Source organism: Typopeltis vanoorti, chromosome 21 (assembly GCF_054136105.1).
Source record: "Typopeltis vanoorti isolate ZY-2024b chromosome 21, IOZ_Tvanoo_1.0, whole genome shotgun sequence".
Lineage (NCBI taxonomy): Eukaryota > Metazoa > Arthropoda > Arachnida > Uropygi > Thelyphonidae > Typopeltis > Typopeltis vanoorti.
The window spans coordinates 48,581,616-48,600,489 of NC_143569.1; the positions used below are offsets into that span (position 1 = coordinate 48,581,616).

Below are 18,874 nucleotides of genomic sequence, written 5' to 3' on the forward strand. Positions count from 1 at the left end.
AAACTCTGGGTTATTAATTGTTTTTCAGGACATTTCACTTTTTCTTCACTAATATTTGAGTCTCCAATTTCACTTTTGAGAGTTGTTCAACTTTCTTTTCAGTAGTTTAGTTATACTTTTTCTATAGTTACACCTTCCTTGTAGTATTTTCCCTAGGGCTATGGCTCTAGCTGTTGAAGAAAATATTGGGAGTTGCTTCACTGTTCTGTTATAGTTCCTGCAACCTTTCAGATAGGATTGATATTAAAAGATGTATTTATTATATAACAAAATTCCTAAATATCCAAAGTTCCTAAATGCTCTATCATGTAGTTGCTTGTTTTCTGCTACATGCATTTAAGATATCTCCATGGCTAATATTTATCACAATCAGCCGGTAATTCTTATGCTTTTCTTCTCAGTATGCACCACATAATCAGTCACCATCTCTTCGTAGTCCCAGCTCTCAACTCACTGAATACTCTTAAAATCTTCTCTTCAATTTTCTTCCACCATCCCACATATTCAAATTCTCTTCAATCATCCCATATACTGATGTTCTTACAAAAAAGCTTACTGAAGCTATAATACATTATAGCATCAGTAAACTTTCTTGTTTGGGATTGATATTAAGTGATCCACAAAAGCAATCACTTAAATTTATGTTTTCTGCATTAAACAATTAATGATAATATTTATGATTTCATATATACTATAATAATATTTATATTATGTATAAATATTTTTGAATTTACATATCAGTTATTTTTGTTTTGGAATGTTGTTGACTCACTAGGCTGCTGTTAATAATTTAATTTAAATTGTTTTAGCTTTTAAAAAAGAAACAGAATGTTCAAGTTGGCAGAAGACAAATAGAAGAACAGACCAGAAGAATAAAGTTAATGCAGGAGCACTACCATGATATTGAACAAGAACTGAATTATACACAGGTATTATAGCTACATCAGTATTTTTGAAGAAATAATTACAAAAAGGAATGAGTACAATAAACTCTCACTATAGCAAATTGTAACAGATTCATTCAGTGAAATAAACAACAAAAGTCTCAGCTAAACTCTCATAGGTACATTGCTATGATAAATTCACTATAGCAAATTGTCCACTATAATACCAACTATTTCTATGGTCCCTGTGACTTTTTTGTAGTGAGAGCCAACTGTATTAGTATTATGCACATGTATTATAACAGTTGCATCAGTATTTTTAAAGAAATGATTACAAAAAAGGAATCAGTATTAGTTTGTTAAGTCTAGTAACCATAGAAATGCCTGTAAATTGCGTGTATCACCATAGAATCACCAGATTCATTGCATGGGGAGCAGAATTCTTTCTTCTATATGCTTTCATACCTCACTTTGCACTGGTTTCAATATTGGTGTATTCACTACTCTTTCTGGTAGCTCATTCCATCTGTGTTCCATCACCTATGCAAAAAATTATAATTTTCTTGTTCACAACATCCTTATATAGCTTCCAGCAATGACCACAAGTACTCCTATCATGTACTGTCCTATATCTTCTAAGCTTCTTTCACCTACTTATGTCTCAGTTTATCACCTCTCATCCTCTTCCCCCCCCCCCCCCATCTGCCATACTCTGCAAGCCTCCCTCAACCTATCCTCATAAGCAACACACCATGGTCCTGATAGTCTTGGTTACTTACCTCTGAAATGCAGAATTGCAGAAACCAGATTCATGCACAGTAGTCAAATGCCTATGTACAGTATTGATCTGTTATGTACAGATCAATACTGTACATAACAGCACAATTATAATCTTATTCCTGACTTGTCAGTATTTCCTCATCATGATGACATTGTTCTTATATCACCTTCACAACCATCTCTTCCCTACACGTATACCTTTTGTCCACTGTCTCTGGATCCTTTACTTCTTAGAACTTCTTGTGTACAATTATAATAATACAGTACTGTATTTGATTTCTGGCCAAAGTCCAAAACTTGGGCTCTGAACATTTAAATGATATCCTCATTCATCTACTCAAAACCAGCCTATTCAAATCCTCTTGAAGTGATCTCGCATCACAATTTTCTGTTGAAAACCCTCTTCAGTTTTGCATTGTCTGCAAACAACTGAATATCTCCCTTTCAAATGTAGACTATATCATCAACATATAAATTAGACAATACTAGAATAGACCCACTGTAGTAGTGCACCACTTGTCACTTTGTTGATTTTGTAGATCGCATCTGTGCTTCATAGTCTTTAGGCCTTGAATTTCTATCCTGTTGTGACATGGTATTTGTGAAAGTTTTTAGGTAGATAATTTTCATTGTCCATTATGAGATTACGGCGAGCTCTATAGCTCAGTCAGTATAGATGAAGCCCCTTTGGTTGGAAAGACCTGGGTTCGATTCCCGTAAATGACATGAGAAACTTTTATCTGGTCTTTTTCGACTAAAGGTGAGTTAACCAGTTTCATATGGAGGTGGAGGGTTTTTTCGTCCCTCAGCACAGGTAAACTGGCCAGTAGAACACATGCAATTTACAGGCAAGAATACTTAGCGGCATAGGACTAACTGCCTTATCCTTGTTACGTTTTTCTATAAATTCACTACTATTATTTCTCTTATGCCTACTAAGAATATCTCTAAACTTTCTCTCGGGGACCCGTTTCCCATTTCAAGCTTTGGTGATATTTGTTTGTTTTAGCTGCCAGTCAGAGCTTTAGGACAGAAAATTCTTGTCCAAAGAAACTTTCCCGGGGGTCAAGTGTTACCTAACTTTATTAAATTAAGTAGCTTAAAGTAATCTTAGCATACAGTCATGGCCTAAATTGCTCTTAACTTCCTTTATATTCCCCTTATGCATAGGTCCGTGGTTTTATGAGTGGTAAAATCAGTCTCATGCTCAGACAAAACTCAGGCTTATATAGAAAAACATATTTATTAAATAGCTAAAGAGATTACAATTAAGTTTAACATGTCAAAGGCAAATCATTGAAATCATTACTAAATTACTAGTTAAGCAAATAAGAAATATTCAAACTGAAAAGTATACTATTCATATTCCATGGGTGAATTAGGTTCACACATAGCACAAAATATAAGATCAATTTCTAAACTAAACTTTCTGTCATTTTTGACCCCTTTACATTAAATTAGGAACTGCACAATCTTAAGTTCTCAGACTACCAGTCCAACACAGTCACTAAATCACTGAGCACAAAGTTACTCTAAAGTTCCTTTTCATCCTAGTCAGAATCTTGTTCCTTCTTTCCTCCAAAGTTAGTTATTACATAGGTAAAAAAGTTTCAGTACTTTACCACCTTGACGTGAAGATATTGTGGTTCTTTCGTCCGTCCTTTGTGAGGGGATGTCTTTCTGCTATGGTAGATTACCGCCATGTGGAAGTCATGTGTTCGTTATGAAATGGCCACCTTTCTTTGCTGGACACTCACTCATCTCATGGTTTGTTGTCGTTAGCTCGATTGCCATCAAAAGGAATCCTTTGTCATCTCAACATCGGCGAAAGCTTTACCGATGGCGGCCCAATTTGGAGAACTGCTGTCATCTCGCGTATAGCATGCCCGACTCCTTCAGTTAACAACCTGGAAGGAGATTGCCGTCTGGTGCCGTTGATCGATCAGCACTGCTGGTCCACATGAGAAAAACCGGAACAGGAAAAAACTTTTGGTTCAAACATGCGTGAACTTGTATTTATCCTCTGTCACAGCGCCCTCTTTCCGCATTCAAATCTTATTCATGGCGCCTTCCTATTCGCTCTTACGAAGTGACGTCATACCTCTCTCCTCGATGAGCAATGTTTTCGTAGAACGCGAGTTCCACTTGCTTTCCATGAACGTTTTCGCTTCGGGTGTTACGTCATCGTGGGCAGCTAGTTAGCAACCTTTGGACCTTTGTTTGCACTTAGACATACATTCTTACATAGAGTATATTTTTGACATCAATAATTTTAAACAATATAATTCTATTTAGACATACAATTTTCTCCTCTATTTTACTTCTTTCTAAGGTAATTCTAACATGTTTTCTTTTATATTTTGCTTTCTTAACTAATAGTACAAGTATTTCTAGCTCAGAATTGTGTTTCTTGTTAAATCTTGAATGAATGATTCTTTTGTTGAAAGAGTCCTCATTCAAGATCTAACATCCTCATATTGGTTAGGAAGTCCAAGGATACTTAGAAGGCTACGAGTGCTTAAGTGCCTGTTAAAGCCACTGATGGATGGATGGATGAGATTACTGCTTTGCTTATTGAAGATCTAAAGTGGCTCGTAAAAGTCTTGTTTTGATCTTCTAGTTTCCAGATTATCTAATCCTTGGCTCAAACATAATACTGATCATCCCTACTGTCAAAGGCACTAATCCACTATCTATCCTAGTCCTATCTATTTCAGTGCCAATACCATTGCTCTCTTCAATTTTGCTGTGTCTACAAAATTTGTTGTGTTATTCTATTAAATGCCTTATCAAAATCCAATAAAATTGGATAAACCCTATTGTAAAATGTAACCAGTTTAACAAAACAAGACTGTTCTTCCAGAGATTACTATTTTTTATCACTTCTATTCTTGTATTCTAACTCTACCCAGTCTTTTCAACACCCTCACCACTACTCCTAACACCAATGGGCAACAGATGAACACTTTTTTTTTTTTTAAATTCCCTTTTATACTTCAGTATTATCTTCTCCTGCTGCTCTTCTGAAAGACTTCCTGTTATCAGACTTTCATCAAGCAAACAAGCAAATATAGTGTGTTCTTTGCACCATTTCATAATACATGTGGGTATATCCCTTCCGGTTCTACACTCCTCCATGTGGGGCACCTGTTCGTGGTGGAGGGGATCTCCCAGTGATGGTACTGGCTCTTTTCATTCTTCCTCTTTTTTCTTTGCTTTTCTTCCTGTATTCTTTGCTCTACTTCTCCTGGGTCTGTTTGACTATCTTTTTTCCAGACCATCACTGGAATCCAATGCCCTGCCGCCGTGTTTGTCATGCAGTGCGACCCGTGAACATCCGGCAAGGGGGATCCTGGTAGTCTTGCACTACTTTGGTCCCTGCTTCGGCAAGATGGGCGGTCCTGGATGGCCCAGCCAGGATCAATTGGCTAGTGGACTTGCCTGCAAGGGTCAAAAACAGTGTTGCAGTAAGTCTCTCACACCATGGTTCGGGATCCTAGGCTTGCTGTAGTGACGGTATAGCATCCGGGATAGCCCTGCTGTTCCACTCCTGAGCGCAGTCATTGCTGGCCAGGCAGTGGGTGTCCATGTGTGGCTCCATGGTGGGTGGGGAGCTCTGGCGCCAAACCAAAAACTTCTTGAGCATGAATCCTTCATCCTCAGATGTTTCAGGGAGCCCCTAACAAAGTCCCAACCAAGTACTGATACCGTACATACAGCATATGGAAACAGAAGTAAGAAACAAAAGACATATGATGCTAACATTATTGTTCCAACATTTTTAATCATTTATGCTACAGGTGAAAACCAGTAGGGAAATGTCACCCTTCTTTATTCAAAAAGGTTTAGAAGGCCTGGCAGGACCTCCCAAAACTGTTAAGAAATTGCGTTCTGGTGATGTCCTTGCAGAAACATTGTGTCAGCAACATTCTGAGAAACTACTGAGAGCAACGACAATAATAGAAATTACAGTAACACCTCATAAAACACTTAATTCCTGTAGAGGAGTGATATCAGAATGGGATCGCCTTGATGTTCCTTATGAAGAGATACGTTCAGAACTTAAAGTTCGAGGAGTGACAGGTGTGAGGCGCATCCTGATACATTGGGATGGTCTCCTAGTTCCAACCAAGAACATCATCCTTACTTTTGATACACCTAAGCCTCCAACATCTGTTAAAGCAGGGTATCTCAGCTGTCCTGTTAGAATGTACATCCCTAACGCTCTGAGATGCTTTAAATGTCAGAGATATGGACATGCCCAAACTGCCTGTCGTGGTTCTACTGCCTGTGCTTGATGTGGTAGTAAAGAGCATGATAACAAATCTTGCTGTGCAAAAAAAGCTAAATGTGTCAACTGTCAGGGAGATCATCCAGCTTACTCTCATGCATGTCAGAAATGGAAAGATGAAAAAGAAATACAAAGAATGAAAACAGAGCAAAACATAACATAACATACCAGGATGCAAAAAGAAAGCTAGCCTGCTCTGAGATCCTCTTATGCTGAGAAGGTAACAATTACGAAAATGACAGTAACAAATCAAACGTGTATGTCTGTTCCGCCATCTGATAATTTCACCTTACCTGCACCTTATGATCACAAGTACTTCTCTATTAAGTGCATCAATCACATGACCTATGGCCTTACTCCAGAGACAACTCCAAAAATGATCCTACTCAATGAAAATACACTTTTCAAGTAAGATAAACCACCAGATACTCCCACAGAAAAAATGGATATACTTCAGTACCCAGTGAAAGTATACTAAACTTACCAACTGACCATAACACATCAGACGTATTGAATACTCTACCAGAAGAAGAGATGGACACTGGCCGTCCATACTTCCCCAAAACAATTGATAAATTTAAATATCACAAAGGTAGGTCCTCAACCTCCTAAAAACCAGACAAGTCTATAAAACCAAAACAATAGGAAAATTTGTACAATGGAACTGTCATTGATTTCACCAGAATATCGATATCAAGATTTTGTCGCAGAAACACAAACTTTTCTGTTTCTCTCTACAGGAAATGTACTTAAGACCCATTAAGACCCTGTCTTTAGGAATTTCACTGTTGTATGCAAGGATAGAACTGGAGGTGGTCCTGCTCATGGAGGAGTAGCTATCCTAGTGGGCAGTCATATTCCTTTCCATCAGGTCCAACTTAATACTTCTCTGGAAGCAGTAGCGATTCACTTCTCCGTGGGATTTCTTATTACAGTATGTTCAATTTATTTACCACCAAGTGCTGAGTTAAATAAAATTGATCTTGATAACCTTATCTCACAACTGCCTGAACCCATACTTTTGATGGGTGGTGACTTTAATGGTCATAATACTCTATGGGGTAGTGCCAACACTAATAGACGAGGTCGAATCATTGAAAGAATTCTTGATAATAATAACCTCTCCCTTTTAAATAATAAACTCAATACTTTCTTCCATATGCCTACCCGTTCATATTCTGCAATTGATCTTACAATCTGCTCTCCCTCCATTTTTCCACTGCTCATGTGGGACATTGAAGATAACATATATGGAAGTGATCATTTTCCTGTTCTCTGCACAATGTCTTCACAGGAACCATGTTCACCCACACAGATACCTATATGGAAAATGGACCAGGCTGACTGGAACACTTTCTCTCATCTTGCAAAATTTAATGCTGATGCCATCAGTCAAACGCCTATTATTGAAGCGGTAAAATATATAACAGTGTGCATTGTCCAGGCAGCAGCAGCTTCCATCCCAAAAACATCATCTCGGTTTCCACTCTATCCAAAGCCTTGGTGGAACTGAGAATGTCAGACAGCCAAAAAAGATCAACACAGAGCATGGGATATATTTCGTAGATATCCCACCACATCAAACCTTATAGCTCTCGTGCTTGAGCCAAAGCACGCCATGTGAGGCGTCAGAGTCAAAAACAATCATGGATTTAATTTACTACATCATTTAATCAAATGACCAGTCCAAAAATTGTATGGGATAAAATCTGGAAAATGAAAGGCAGATATACAACACATTGTTTGTCTACTTTAGACCATGATGGAAGTGTTTTTGCTGATCCCAAAGCCATTGCAGACACTCTGGGAGAAAATTTTGCCAGAATCTCAGCAACAGCTTCATATCCTCCTGAATTTTTAATTCTGAAAAAACAGCAAGAGAAACAAAGGCTAAATTTTTCTATCAATGTTCTTGAGCCATGTAATCAGCCATTTGTTAAGGAGGAACTAAAAAGAGCTCTCCTACCATCTTACCCTAGTGCAGTAGGGCCTGATGACATCCATCTTCTATGGATCTCCTTCTCTTACTATACAATAGAATACTTGCAGAGGAAGAGTCCAAATTCTTGGCATAAGTCAATTGTCATTGCTATCCTAAAACCAGGAAAAGATCCAACATGAGTAAATAATTATCAACCCATTGCTCTGACCAGCTGTCTTTGTAAGATACTAGAGAAAATGGTTAATGCCAGACTTCTCTGGTATTTAGAAAGCAACAATCTTCTCTCCAATACACAATGTGGGTTCTGTAGACATCGCTCAACTTTAGACCATTTGGTTCATTTAGAAACTTGTATAAAAGATGCATTTCTGAAGCAAGAACATCTTGTTTCAGTTTTTTTTTGATATGGAAAAAGCTTATGACACAGACTGGAGATACAGCATATTAAAAGACCTCTATAACCTGAGTCTTAAAGGACACCTGCCTGTATTTATTAAAAACTCTCTTTCCTGGGAATTTTCCAAGTCAGAGTGGGAAATACGTTATCTCGATCATATAATCAAGAACAGGGTGTTCCACAAGGCTCTGTCTTAAGTGTGACACTTTTCGCTGTTAAAATTAACTCAATCACCGAACAGCTTCCTCCCACTGTAGACAATGCTCTATATGTTGGTGACTTCACAATTTACTGCCACTCCCTGTAACATGAGGGTAATTGAAAGACAACTTCTCAGAGTCTTTATATTGAAGCAAATGAACCAGCTCTATCAGTTCAATGTAAACAGTTGTCACTTAATTATGCCCTAAAGATAAAGTCTCTCCCAGATCATCCTAGACTAGTCTCTTTTCTCTGCACTGGCAAACTTCCATACATTCCTTTTGGTATGCATATTAAAGAGACTATGTAAGCTCTTGGTATAAATGTTAACAACATTGCCTACACTAAACAAAAGCATCCCTCCATGGCAGGTTTGCACACCATCCTGCAACCTCTCACTTTGTCAGCTACAGAAATCTCATATTCCATCATCTATCTACCTCCAATTGTTTAATGCACATAGAGCAGCACACTCTGATTTCTTGCCTATCTATTAGTTCAAGAATTAATACCTCTGTTGGCTGTGCTGCTGTGTTTTCTGACATTATCTCCAACCGGATCCCACCTGATTGCAGTAATTATACAGCACAGTTACATGCCATTCAGCTTGCACTTGTTCATATAAAAGAAAACTGCTACCAAAAGTGTATAATTTATACAGATTCACTGAGCTCTTTACAGGCTATCTCCTCTCCTATGCATAATCCACATCCAATACTTTATGATGTGTTACACCTGTTTCACAAAATGAAAATCCTTAATTTTGATGTTCAGTTGTGTAGGATTCCCAGCCACATTGGAATTAAGGGAAATGAGACTGCAGATACAGCTGCTAAATCAGCTCAAACTTTCTCCATGTACTGTTTGACAGTACCATATACAGACTACAGACAGTTTATACAATCAAAGCTAATTGCTCAATGGCAGTCATCATCATGGCAGGAAGCATTAACAAATTATTTAACATTAAACCTGAAATCGAGCATTGGCATTCTAGTCAACGAATAAAGAGAAGAGAGGAAGTTGTTCTCACTAGGCTCTGTATAGGTCACAGTCATCTTAAACATTCTTATTTACTGAGAGCTAATGACCCTCCCACGTGTGAAAAATACAATACACGTCTCACTATTTATCATATACTGGTAGAGTGCCAGCACTTTGCACGAGAGAGGAATGAAAATTTTGCCTACCTGGCCAGACCATATATACTCAGGCAAATGCTGACAGACTCGGTCAGATTGCACGATGTTTTTAATTTTTTACAAAGAATTAATTTATACAAACACATTTGACTGTAATTTTGTTTATATGTAAATACTGTATTGCTTCACTTAACTTTTGTAAGTTTATATTACAAAATATGTAATGTTTTGTGATGTATATGTGCAGGAGTTGACTACTAATGTATATATTATTCATTAGGTTAATTTCTGACCAATCATGTATTTCTGTAGCCTTGTGTTACCTTGTTGTAATTTTGTTAATATGTAAATACCACACTGCTAAACTTAATTTTTATGCATACATAATGTATAATAATTCCTCTTTAACTCTATGTATCACTGTAATAACATTTGTTGTAATCTTATTGTAGTAATCTTATATGTAGATACTGCATTTCTTGGCTTGGCGTTGTGTTGTTGTCTAATTATGTACTGCCTTAAATGGTGTAGTAATTTTATTTATATGTAGATACTGCATTGCCAAGCTTAACTTGTGTCCTTACATATTATTTACTACTTTTTTTGACTATTTGTGTATTGCTGTAGGACACCTTGTATATTTGTGTAACCTTCTTGTAATTTTATTTATATGTAGATACCACATTGCCAAATTTTATTTTTATGCATGCATGTTGTATAATAATTCCTTTTTGCCTATTTATAAATTTTACTATATGTAAAATTTATAATTTTAACTATATGTAGATATTGCATTCCTTGGCTTGTACATGCATTTTGTTTATTTAACTTGTATTGTTGACAATTTTTTTACTACTATAACCTTTGTGTGTTGCTGTGCCCTCTGCAGCAATGCTGTTTCTATGTAGATTCTGCTTTGTGCTTAATTTTTGTACAGACATATTGTTTACAATTTTCTTTAACTGCTTATGTATAACTGGTAATTAGTTTACGGAATTAACAACGCATATAAAGTATATTAATTAAAGGTAACTTTAATGAATAACTTCTATATTTCGGCAACATCATGTTGCCATCTTCAGGAACACCTTGTATATGCCATCTTCAGTAACACCCTGCATGCACATACCATAAAGATATGGTATGTGCATGCAGGCACTAACAAAAGCAAATGAGGAAGAAAGCAAAAAACTAATATTGTTCCTGAAGTGCTAATGGTGCCCTCTGGCAGGCTAATTTTAAATACGAAAGATTATTCAAGGAATCATCAGCAGCTCTAAAAAACGTTCCTAACCTCAACAAATTTGGGTGCATGAAACTACCCCAAATTTGGGAGACTTACATTATTAGAACTTCAGCCCAACTGCCAAGACAACCAAATTAGCCTGCCAGAGGGCACCATTAGGACTTTAGGAACAATATTAGTTTCTTGCTTTCTTCCTCATTTGCTTTAGTTAGTGCCTGCATGCACATACCATATCTTTATGTTCCTGAAGATGGCAACGTGACGTTGCCGAAATATAGAAGTTATTCATTAAAGTTACCTTTAATTAATATACTTTATATGCGTTGTTAATTCCATAAACTAATTACCAGTTATGTATGACCAACGTATAAGCCTTGCTACTAGAATGCTTATGTATAGTTGTAACCTTAGTATGGCACAGTATGACCTTTGTAATTTTTGTGCCAGATAAACTGTAAACCAACCATCCAGTCCTACAGCCTTATTAACATTAGGCTTTCCTGATATCTCATATATGTTCATTGAATTTCAGTGTTCTATAGTTATCTGCTATTATTCTCAAAACTATTGTCTTTCCTCTAACATGGAATTCACTGATAAAATATTTATGGAACATTCCTACTGCTGTTGTCAACCTAGTACCATTTCCAGCAGCCAGGGTCATTCTTCCACACTTACCTTTCCTTTTACTGGAGACATAATTCAAGATCCTGGGAATGTACTTGAGCTGTTCTGCCATGTTTTTTTTTTTTTCCTTACCACACCACTGCCATTTGTTATGCTATTTTTCCACTAATAGCTGTTCTTCAACATTTTACCCAAAATCCTGTGTGATGTTGATCTTTTTATCATGTAGTTTCTCATGCCGTCATAAGCTGCCAAGCCATTCTCAGACTCTGTCACAATATCCTGTTTGTAGTTCTGCATATCTCCTCTCTCCAGTGAAACTGCATCTGTCTGGTCACTTTATCTTTGGCATTCTGGCTGAGTTTTAGAAGAAATGGAGATATAATGCTAGTTCTATTAAATAGCACCCATGGAAATATCTGTAGTGGAAACTGACCATCAGCAGTGGATCAAAATTACATGATACAAAAGGCATTAGGGATATTTCATTTCTTTTACATATTCAGATTCTCTTTCTAAGCCTAGCACTTCTTCCTTCAATGCATAGTAACAGTTTTTTCATTTAGCATATTTCTATATGCTCCTTTAAATCTGTGTTATTATAATTAAGATTTCTCCTGATTATCATCCTCTGCATACCTGCTGATCTTAATTTACCTAGCTATCTTGCACTCTTGAAAAATTCCTAGGCCTCTATTGCTAAATAATCAAGATATCTTCTTATATGTATGTGTGTGTGTGTGTGTGTGTGTATATATATATATATATATATATATATATATATATATATATATATATATGAAAAAGCTTTAATGACTGATACCGAGAGATAAAAAGATGACATGATATATTTGAAAAGATACTACTAGTACACTAGTTTCGTTGAATTAATCAACATCTTCAGGTATCACAATCAAAAAAGTATATAAAGAACTACAGAGACTTAAAATGTAATAACAGAACAAGTACAAAAAAGACAGTAGCGTGTTCGAAAACAAAATGCGAGATCGAGTTCCAAACAAACGTATACTATGCGCTGTCGCGAGTGCGCCAGTACTGAACAGAGGTAACGTGTGCTTCAGAGAGATTGAAACTCAGGCTGTTGTTGATATGAGAGGAATCTAGAGAAATTTTCTAGATTCGACAATCTTTCTCTCGAGTTCATCATAGCACACATAGATGTTAGAAGTTTGAGTCCAGTTCACAATGTGTTAGCAGCCTTCGTCTGAGTTAGCTGAAAAGCGAATGTGGCTAGAGAGATCGCTAGCTCTAGTCCTGTTATAGGAGATATCTCTACGGTGTTCTTCCAAACGTAGAAGGATGGATTTAGTAGTCTGGCCATAGTATGGCTTTCCACAATCACATAAAATCTTGTACACTCCTGGAAACTGAGTTGGAAGATGTTTCTCTTTAGGTTTGCTAAGTATTGAATGAAGTTTTGGAAGCGTAGTGAAGCAAATTTTGAAGTTAAACTTCTTGAGAATCTTTGCCAGTTTTGGTGAAATAGAGCTGATGTAAGGCAAAGAGACGAAGGCTCTTGGGGAAGAGGGATCTTCAGAAGTAGTTGAGTAACTGGGGGAAAGAAATTTGTCAATTTCTTAGGAGAGAAACCATTATTAATAAAAGTTTTTTTAAGAAAAAGGAGTTCATTTTCAATTTCTGTTTCTTCTGTAAGTAATGATTTGGCTCGGTGAGCTAAGGTGGAAATAATACCAAATTTTTGTAGGGGATAGTGATGGGAGGAAGCATGAAGGCATCTATCAGTATGAGTAGGCTTTCTAAAAATTGAGATTTTAATGCTCTCAGCACATCTGGTAAGTTTCAGGTCTAAAAAGGGGAGGCAGTCATCTGATTCCAGTTCGAAGGTAAAGAGATTTTTTCATGGCACTTGTTCAGGTGGTCTAAAAATAAATTGAGGTTGTTGACACCATCTTCCCAGATGAGGAAAATATCATCAATATAGCGATACCAGAATTTTGGTTTAAGATGGAAGGAGTTAATAGCTTTTTCTTCAAAATTGTTGAGAAATATATCTGCAAGAATCGGAGAGAGCGGGCTGCCCATGGCCAGACCTGAGTTTTGTAAGTAGATCTTATTGTCATATTTGAAGTATCCTAACTTTATGCAATGGGAGAGAAGAGCAAAGAGTTTTTTTGATAATTTGTTCTTGAGAAGATCGAGGGCTGCTCAACATTATACAACTATAGGTCTGAGTGGGCAGTTTGTTTTGTGAATCTTGGGGCGACCATACAGTCGTGGGATCAAGGATGAAGTGACCTAAGAGAAAGACGAATGTTTCTTTGTAACTCCAAGGTGGCTTTTAATAAATTATTAGTTCTATTGTGTGGTTCAATCGTAGGGTCACTATTAATTTCTGAGTAAGTATCAATGTTTAAAAGTTCCAAGATTTTATTATGGTAATCAGGCTTGTCTAAGATGACAGTCGCATTCCCTTTGTCTGCCGGAAGAATAACTATGTTACTATTATCTTTTAAAGACTTGAGGAAGCATGAAGGCATCATGATAGATGCCTTCATGCTTCCTCCCATCACTATCCCCCACAAAAATTTGGTATTATTTCCACCTTAGCTCACCGAGCCAAATCATTACTTACAGAAGAAACAGTAATTGAAAATGAACTCCTTTTTCTTAAAAAAACTTTTATTAATAATGGTTTATCTCCTAAGAAAATTGACAATTTTCTTTCCCCCAGTTACTCAACTACTTCTGAAGATCCCTCTTCCCCAAGAGCCTTCATCTCTTTGCCTTACATCAGCTCTATTTCACCAAAACTGGCAAAGATTCTCAAGAAGTTTAACTTCAAAATTTGCTTCACTACGCTTCCAAAACTTCGTTCAATACTTAGCAAACCTAAAGAGAAACATCTTCCAACTCAGTTTCCAGGAGTGTACAAGATTTTATGTGATTGTGGAAAGCCATACTATGACCAGACTGCTAAATCCATCCTTCTACGTTTGGAAGAACACCGTAGAGATATCTCCTATAACAGGACTAGAGCTAGCGCTCTCTCTAGCCACGTTCGCTTTTCAGCTAACTCAGACGAAGGCCGCTAACACATTGTGAACTGGACTCAAACTTCTAACATCCATGTGTGCTATGATGAACTCGAGAGGAAGATTGTCGAATCTAGGGAAATTTCTCTAGATTCCTCTCATATCAACAACAGCCTGAGTTTCAATCTCTCTGATGCATACGTTGCCTCCGTTCAGTACTGGCGCACTCGTGACAGTGTGTAGTATACGTTTGTTTGGAACTCGATCTCGCATTTTGTTTTCAAACACGCTACTGTCTTTTTTGTACTTGTTCTGTTATTACAATTTTAAGTCTCTGTAGTTCTTTATATACTTCTTTGATTGTGATACCTGAAGATGTTGATCAATTCAATGAAAATAATGTACTAGTAGTATCTTTTCAAATATATCATGTCATCTTTTTATCTCTCGGTATCAGTCATTAAAGCTTTTTTATAATATTCCAACTGAGTAAAAATGAATTCTGAAAAAATATGTACACACACACATATATATATATCTCATCTCATCTTCCTTTTACCCTACTGTCCACACCCAAGACTGGCTAACTTGGCTATGGCTGAGGAAGATCCGTCAGCTCGTCACGTCACCGGCGGGAATCAAAAATCTAGGACACTCCTTCCCCAGGCATATGGTTGCGAAAGTGCATAGACTAGGCTAACTGCATGGACATATATATATATATATTTTTTTTTTAATTTAATTACCTGATGATCTTGCAACTCTTGAAAGTATTACCAAATAATTAAGATATATTCTTTTATATATATCTTGATTGTTTGGTAATCCAGGACCAGGAATTTTTCAAGAGGCAAGATAGCTATGTAAATTAAGATCAGCAGGTATGCAGAGGATGATTATCATCTTAATTTCCCGTGATTTATATATGCAGTAAACTTTCGATTTAATGGACCCCGATTCAACGAACTTCGGATGTAATGGACATAATTTGAAATAATGAAATAATTGATAAAAAAAATAATATGATGGTTAATTGGAAGCGATTGGCAGTGTTTATACATTGCATCTTTACACTCATGTATATTCGTGATATTTCGTGCGTACTCATAATAGTTTGCGTGCATGCATTTGCTTTAGTTCAGTAGCATAGCGTCAGTAGCGTTGCTAGTGCAAAACACGTGTTGTTTAGGCTGTTGCTGGAGTAATGTTTAGTTAAACCATTATTAATTATTATTAATATCAGTTGATATGTCTAGGGTTAAATGAAAATGAGTAAACTTGACAATACAACGAGTAATTTGAGTTAATAAGTAAGTTGGAAAGTGGTGCATCTGTTGCTCGTGTTTGTGAACTTTATGGGGTGAAAAAGCAAACGGTTTCAGACATGTAAAAATAAAGACAAAGTTACTCAGTTGTCGCTAAAATATAGTATTGAGAGCTCCAAATGTGGTTTCACTGTGGTGGATAAGAAATGTGAAGTTGGCCAAGCATAGGAATTTAGAAGGTGGTCGTTCAACAACGTTCTCGTGGTGTTACTGTTCATGGTGTTGAACTAAGGTCGGCTGCTGAAATGGCACAACACATGGGCATACATTTCCAGGTGAGGGATGGGTGGCTTTGGCACTTTCATAAATGCCATGGCATTATGAACAGGCAAACATGGCGAAGCACTGAGCACTGATTATTGAACAAATTGAGTCCTTCAGAAAATACATCAACGAAGTCATTGAATCTGAGGGTCTTATTTTGTCTCAAGTTAACGCTGCAGATGAGACTGGCCTGTTCTATCGTGCTGTTCCTGAAAATACCCTTGCAAACAAATATGAGATTAGCACTCCTGGCTGCAAATTAAACAAGAAGCAAATTTTAGCTCTACTTTGTGCTAATGCCACTGGCACACATCGCCTCAAGCCGATGGTAGCCGGAAGAGCACAAAAGCCTCGCACTTTGAAGAATGTTATGAACCAGTTGCCTGTCATCTATTCCAGCTCAAGGAATGCATGGTTTACAAGTGACATTTTTTTCCAACTGGTTTTTCAATCGCTTCATACCCGAAGTGCAAAACTACCAAGAAGAGGCCCTAAAAAGTCTCTCCTGAAGATGTAAAAGCTGTTTTATTTCTTGATAATGCATCAGCTCATCCTAATGCTGAGAAGTTGGTTAGTAGGAATGGAAGAATAAAATGTATCTTCCTTCCTCCAAACACCATTTCTATAATACAGCCTATAGACCAGGGAGTCATTGTTGCCTGCAAGAGGTGTTGTATAAGAAGAAGTTTCTAGAAGAGGTTATGGTTGTCTTGGAGAACAAAAACAATCCAAAAGAAGATACAAGAGGAGCCAGGACACTTCAAAATATGTGTGCATTCAACATCAAGTCCACCATCTTTAATTTTGCTGCCACTTGGAAGGAGATAAAGACTACAACATTGGCTAATGGCTGGACCAAGTTACTGAATGGGAGTGAACCAGAATACAATTTCAGAGGTTTTGAAACCTCTGATTTCTGTGAAACTTTGGTGCAAGCTGGTGATGATGTTAGTGAGAATGACATTGGACAAGGGCGACCCAGGCTACCAAATTCTCAGCCAGGAAGAGATTGCTGAAGATGCTCTATGGGGCAGTCAGGAGGTTGACAATGAGGAAAAAGAGGAAGAAGCAGTTCCAGCTGGTCCAGAACTATTGGTGGTTAGAGAACACATGGACAACATCATCTTGTTCATAGGCGCATCTTCAGATCCTGAGGTGATTGCTTATTATGAACATTTTTGGCAGTTTGGATCATTAATTATTAAGAAACAGTATAAAAGTGGAAAGCAACTGAAACTTGATGCTTTTTTCAAGCCCAGTCCTTAGTAAAATGTTATTTACATAAAAATGTTCTCATTAAAATATATTAATACTGTACCACTGAAACTGTTTTATTTTCAATATTATTCCTAAGATTTGCGATTTAACGGACTTTCGATTTTATGGACAATAATCCTTAGACAATCAATTTTATGGACAATCAAAACTCTCTATTTAATGGACAATAGTCCGTTAGATCGAGAGTTTACTGTATATATATATTACAGTTAGATTTATTTTTCTCAGTACTTTAGTTCCTTCCTATATGAGTTCTCTAGACAATTAGTAATATTCCTTGGTCAGCCTTTCCAATTCATGGACTTTTAAGTGACTTCTCATTCAAACCAGAGAGCACTTTGGATCAGTGATTCCAAATTGCAGAGCTGCAACATGACCCTTAAAAGGCTGTGGTATAACACTTACTAGACTATGAGAGCTGATACCAGTTGGAAAAAAAAATTGAGAATTGTTTGTCAAGAATATGATTACAGACAGTCATCTGAACTAAAAACAATATGCTAATTTTCACTCATGTTTTCTTAATCATGCTAAGAATCAAAATTTCAAACAAAGATGTACATTGTAATTTTCTGCTTAGTAATTTTATTTATGTAATAAAGGCTATTTCAGTGGCCTTCAGTCTTCCTTAAAGACATAATGAGAGAAAAAACATTGAGGGGGGGGTTGTATTTATTTTAGTGGACTGCAAAAATATTTTCAGCTGATTTGTTTGGTTGTAAGATAACTAACCTTGAAAAGAACCATTTTAGTCATGCTGTTGACATATTTTATAGTATGTTTGTATCAGTTTAATATTTAGCATTTTCATGAGACATAAAGCGAATGTGTTTTACCCTTTCATGTCAACAGTTTTATTCTCTGTTTACTAGACCTGCTGACAGTGTGATTAGAGGATCCAGAATTTTAATTGTTTATCAAGTGCTGTGTGATAGCCCATGAGCAAATGCTATAGTAATAATGGTCAAAACCTTAAGCTATAACTTAAGTGAAGTTATATGTGCTGAAAATAAGTTCCATTCACCAAAGATTATTAAAACAATCCCCACCCTACCCCCAAATTCACTTTTCTCTCTCTCTCTCTCTCTCTCTCTCCCCCTGCCCATTTCAGATGTTTACAGTGCTCCTTGTTCTTGTACCTTGTTGTATTATGGATAAACTGGAAGATCTAAAATTTTTTTTCTCTCATATATTTTTTTGAAATCATCACCAGATTTAAAAAAAAAAAAAAACTAGTCTAATTTAAATAAATATAGTTGCGTTCAAACTTCTTGAGTTACTTCTCCATTATCCATAGAGGCAACCCTTCTAAGCACTTCAATCTTCTATTCTGACATCTTTCACTTGTTGTTTGTGTTATTACAATTTTTATATTGTATCTTGAAAGATGTCTCTGTGACAGAGATGAAATATTGGAAATATTAAATCTCAAACAGAGATTATTTCTTTTGACTGTTTTCATTCCATTATAAGTAATTACAAG

At 36.6% G+C, this 18,874-nt stretch overlaps 1 protein-coding gene across 1 annotated transcript in view; it reads left to right on the forward strand.

Moving 5' to 3' along the window:
- LOC150094836 (coiled-coil domain-containing protein 39-like) overlaps nucleotides 1-18,874 on the forward strand; it is a 350,814-nt gene that overhangs the window by 36,441 nt on the left and 295,499 nt on the right. The window contains exon 3 of the mRNA XM_090411364.1: nucleotides 810-929. Coding sequence (XP_090267490.1) covers nucleotides 810-929 — 120 coding nt within the window. The remainder of the gene's footprint in view (nucleotides 1-809; nucleotides 930-18,874) is intronic.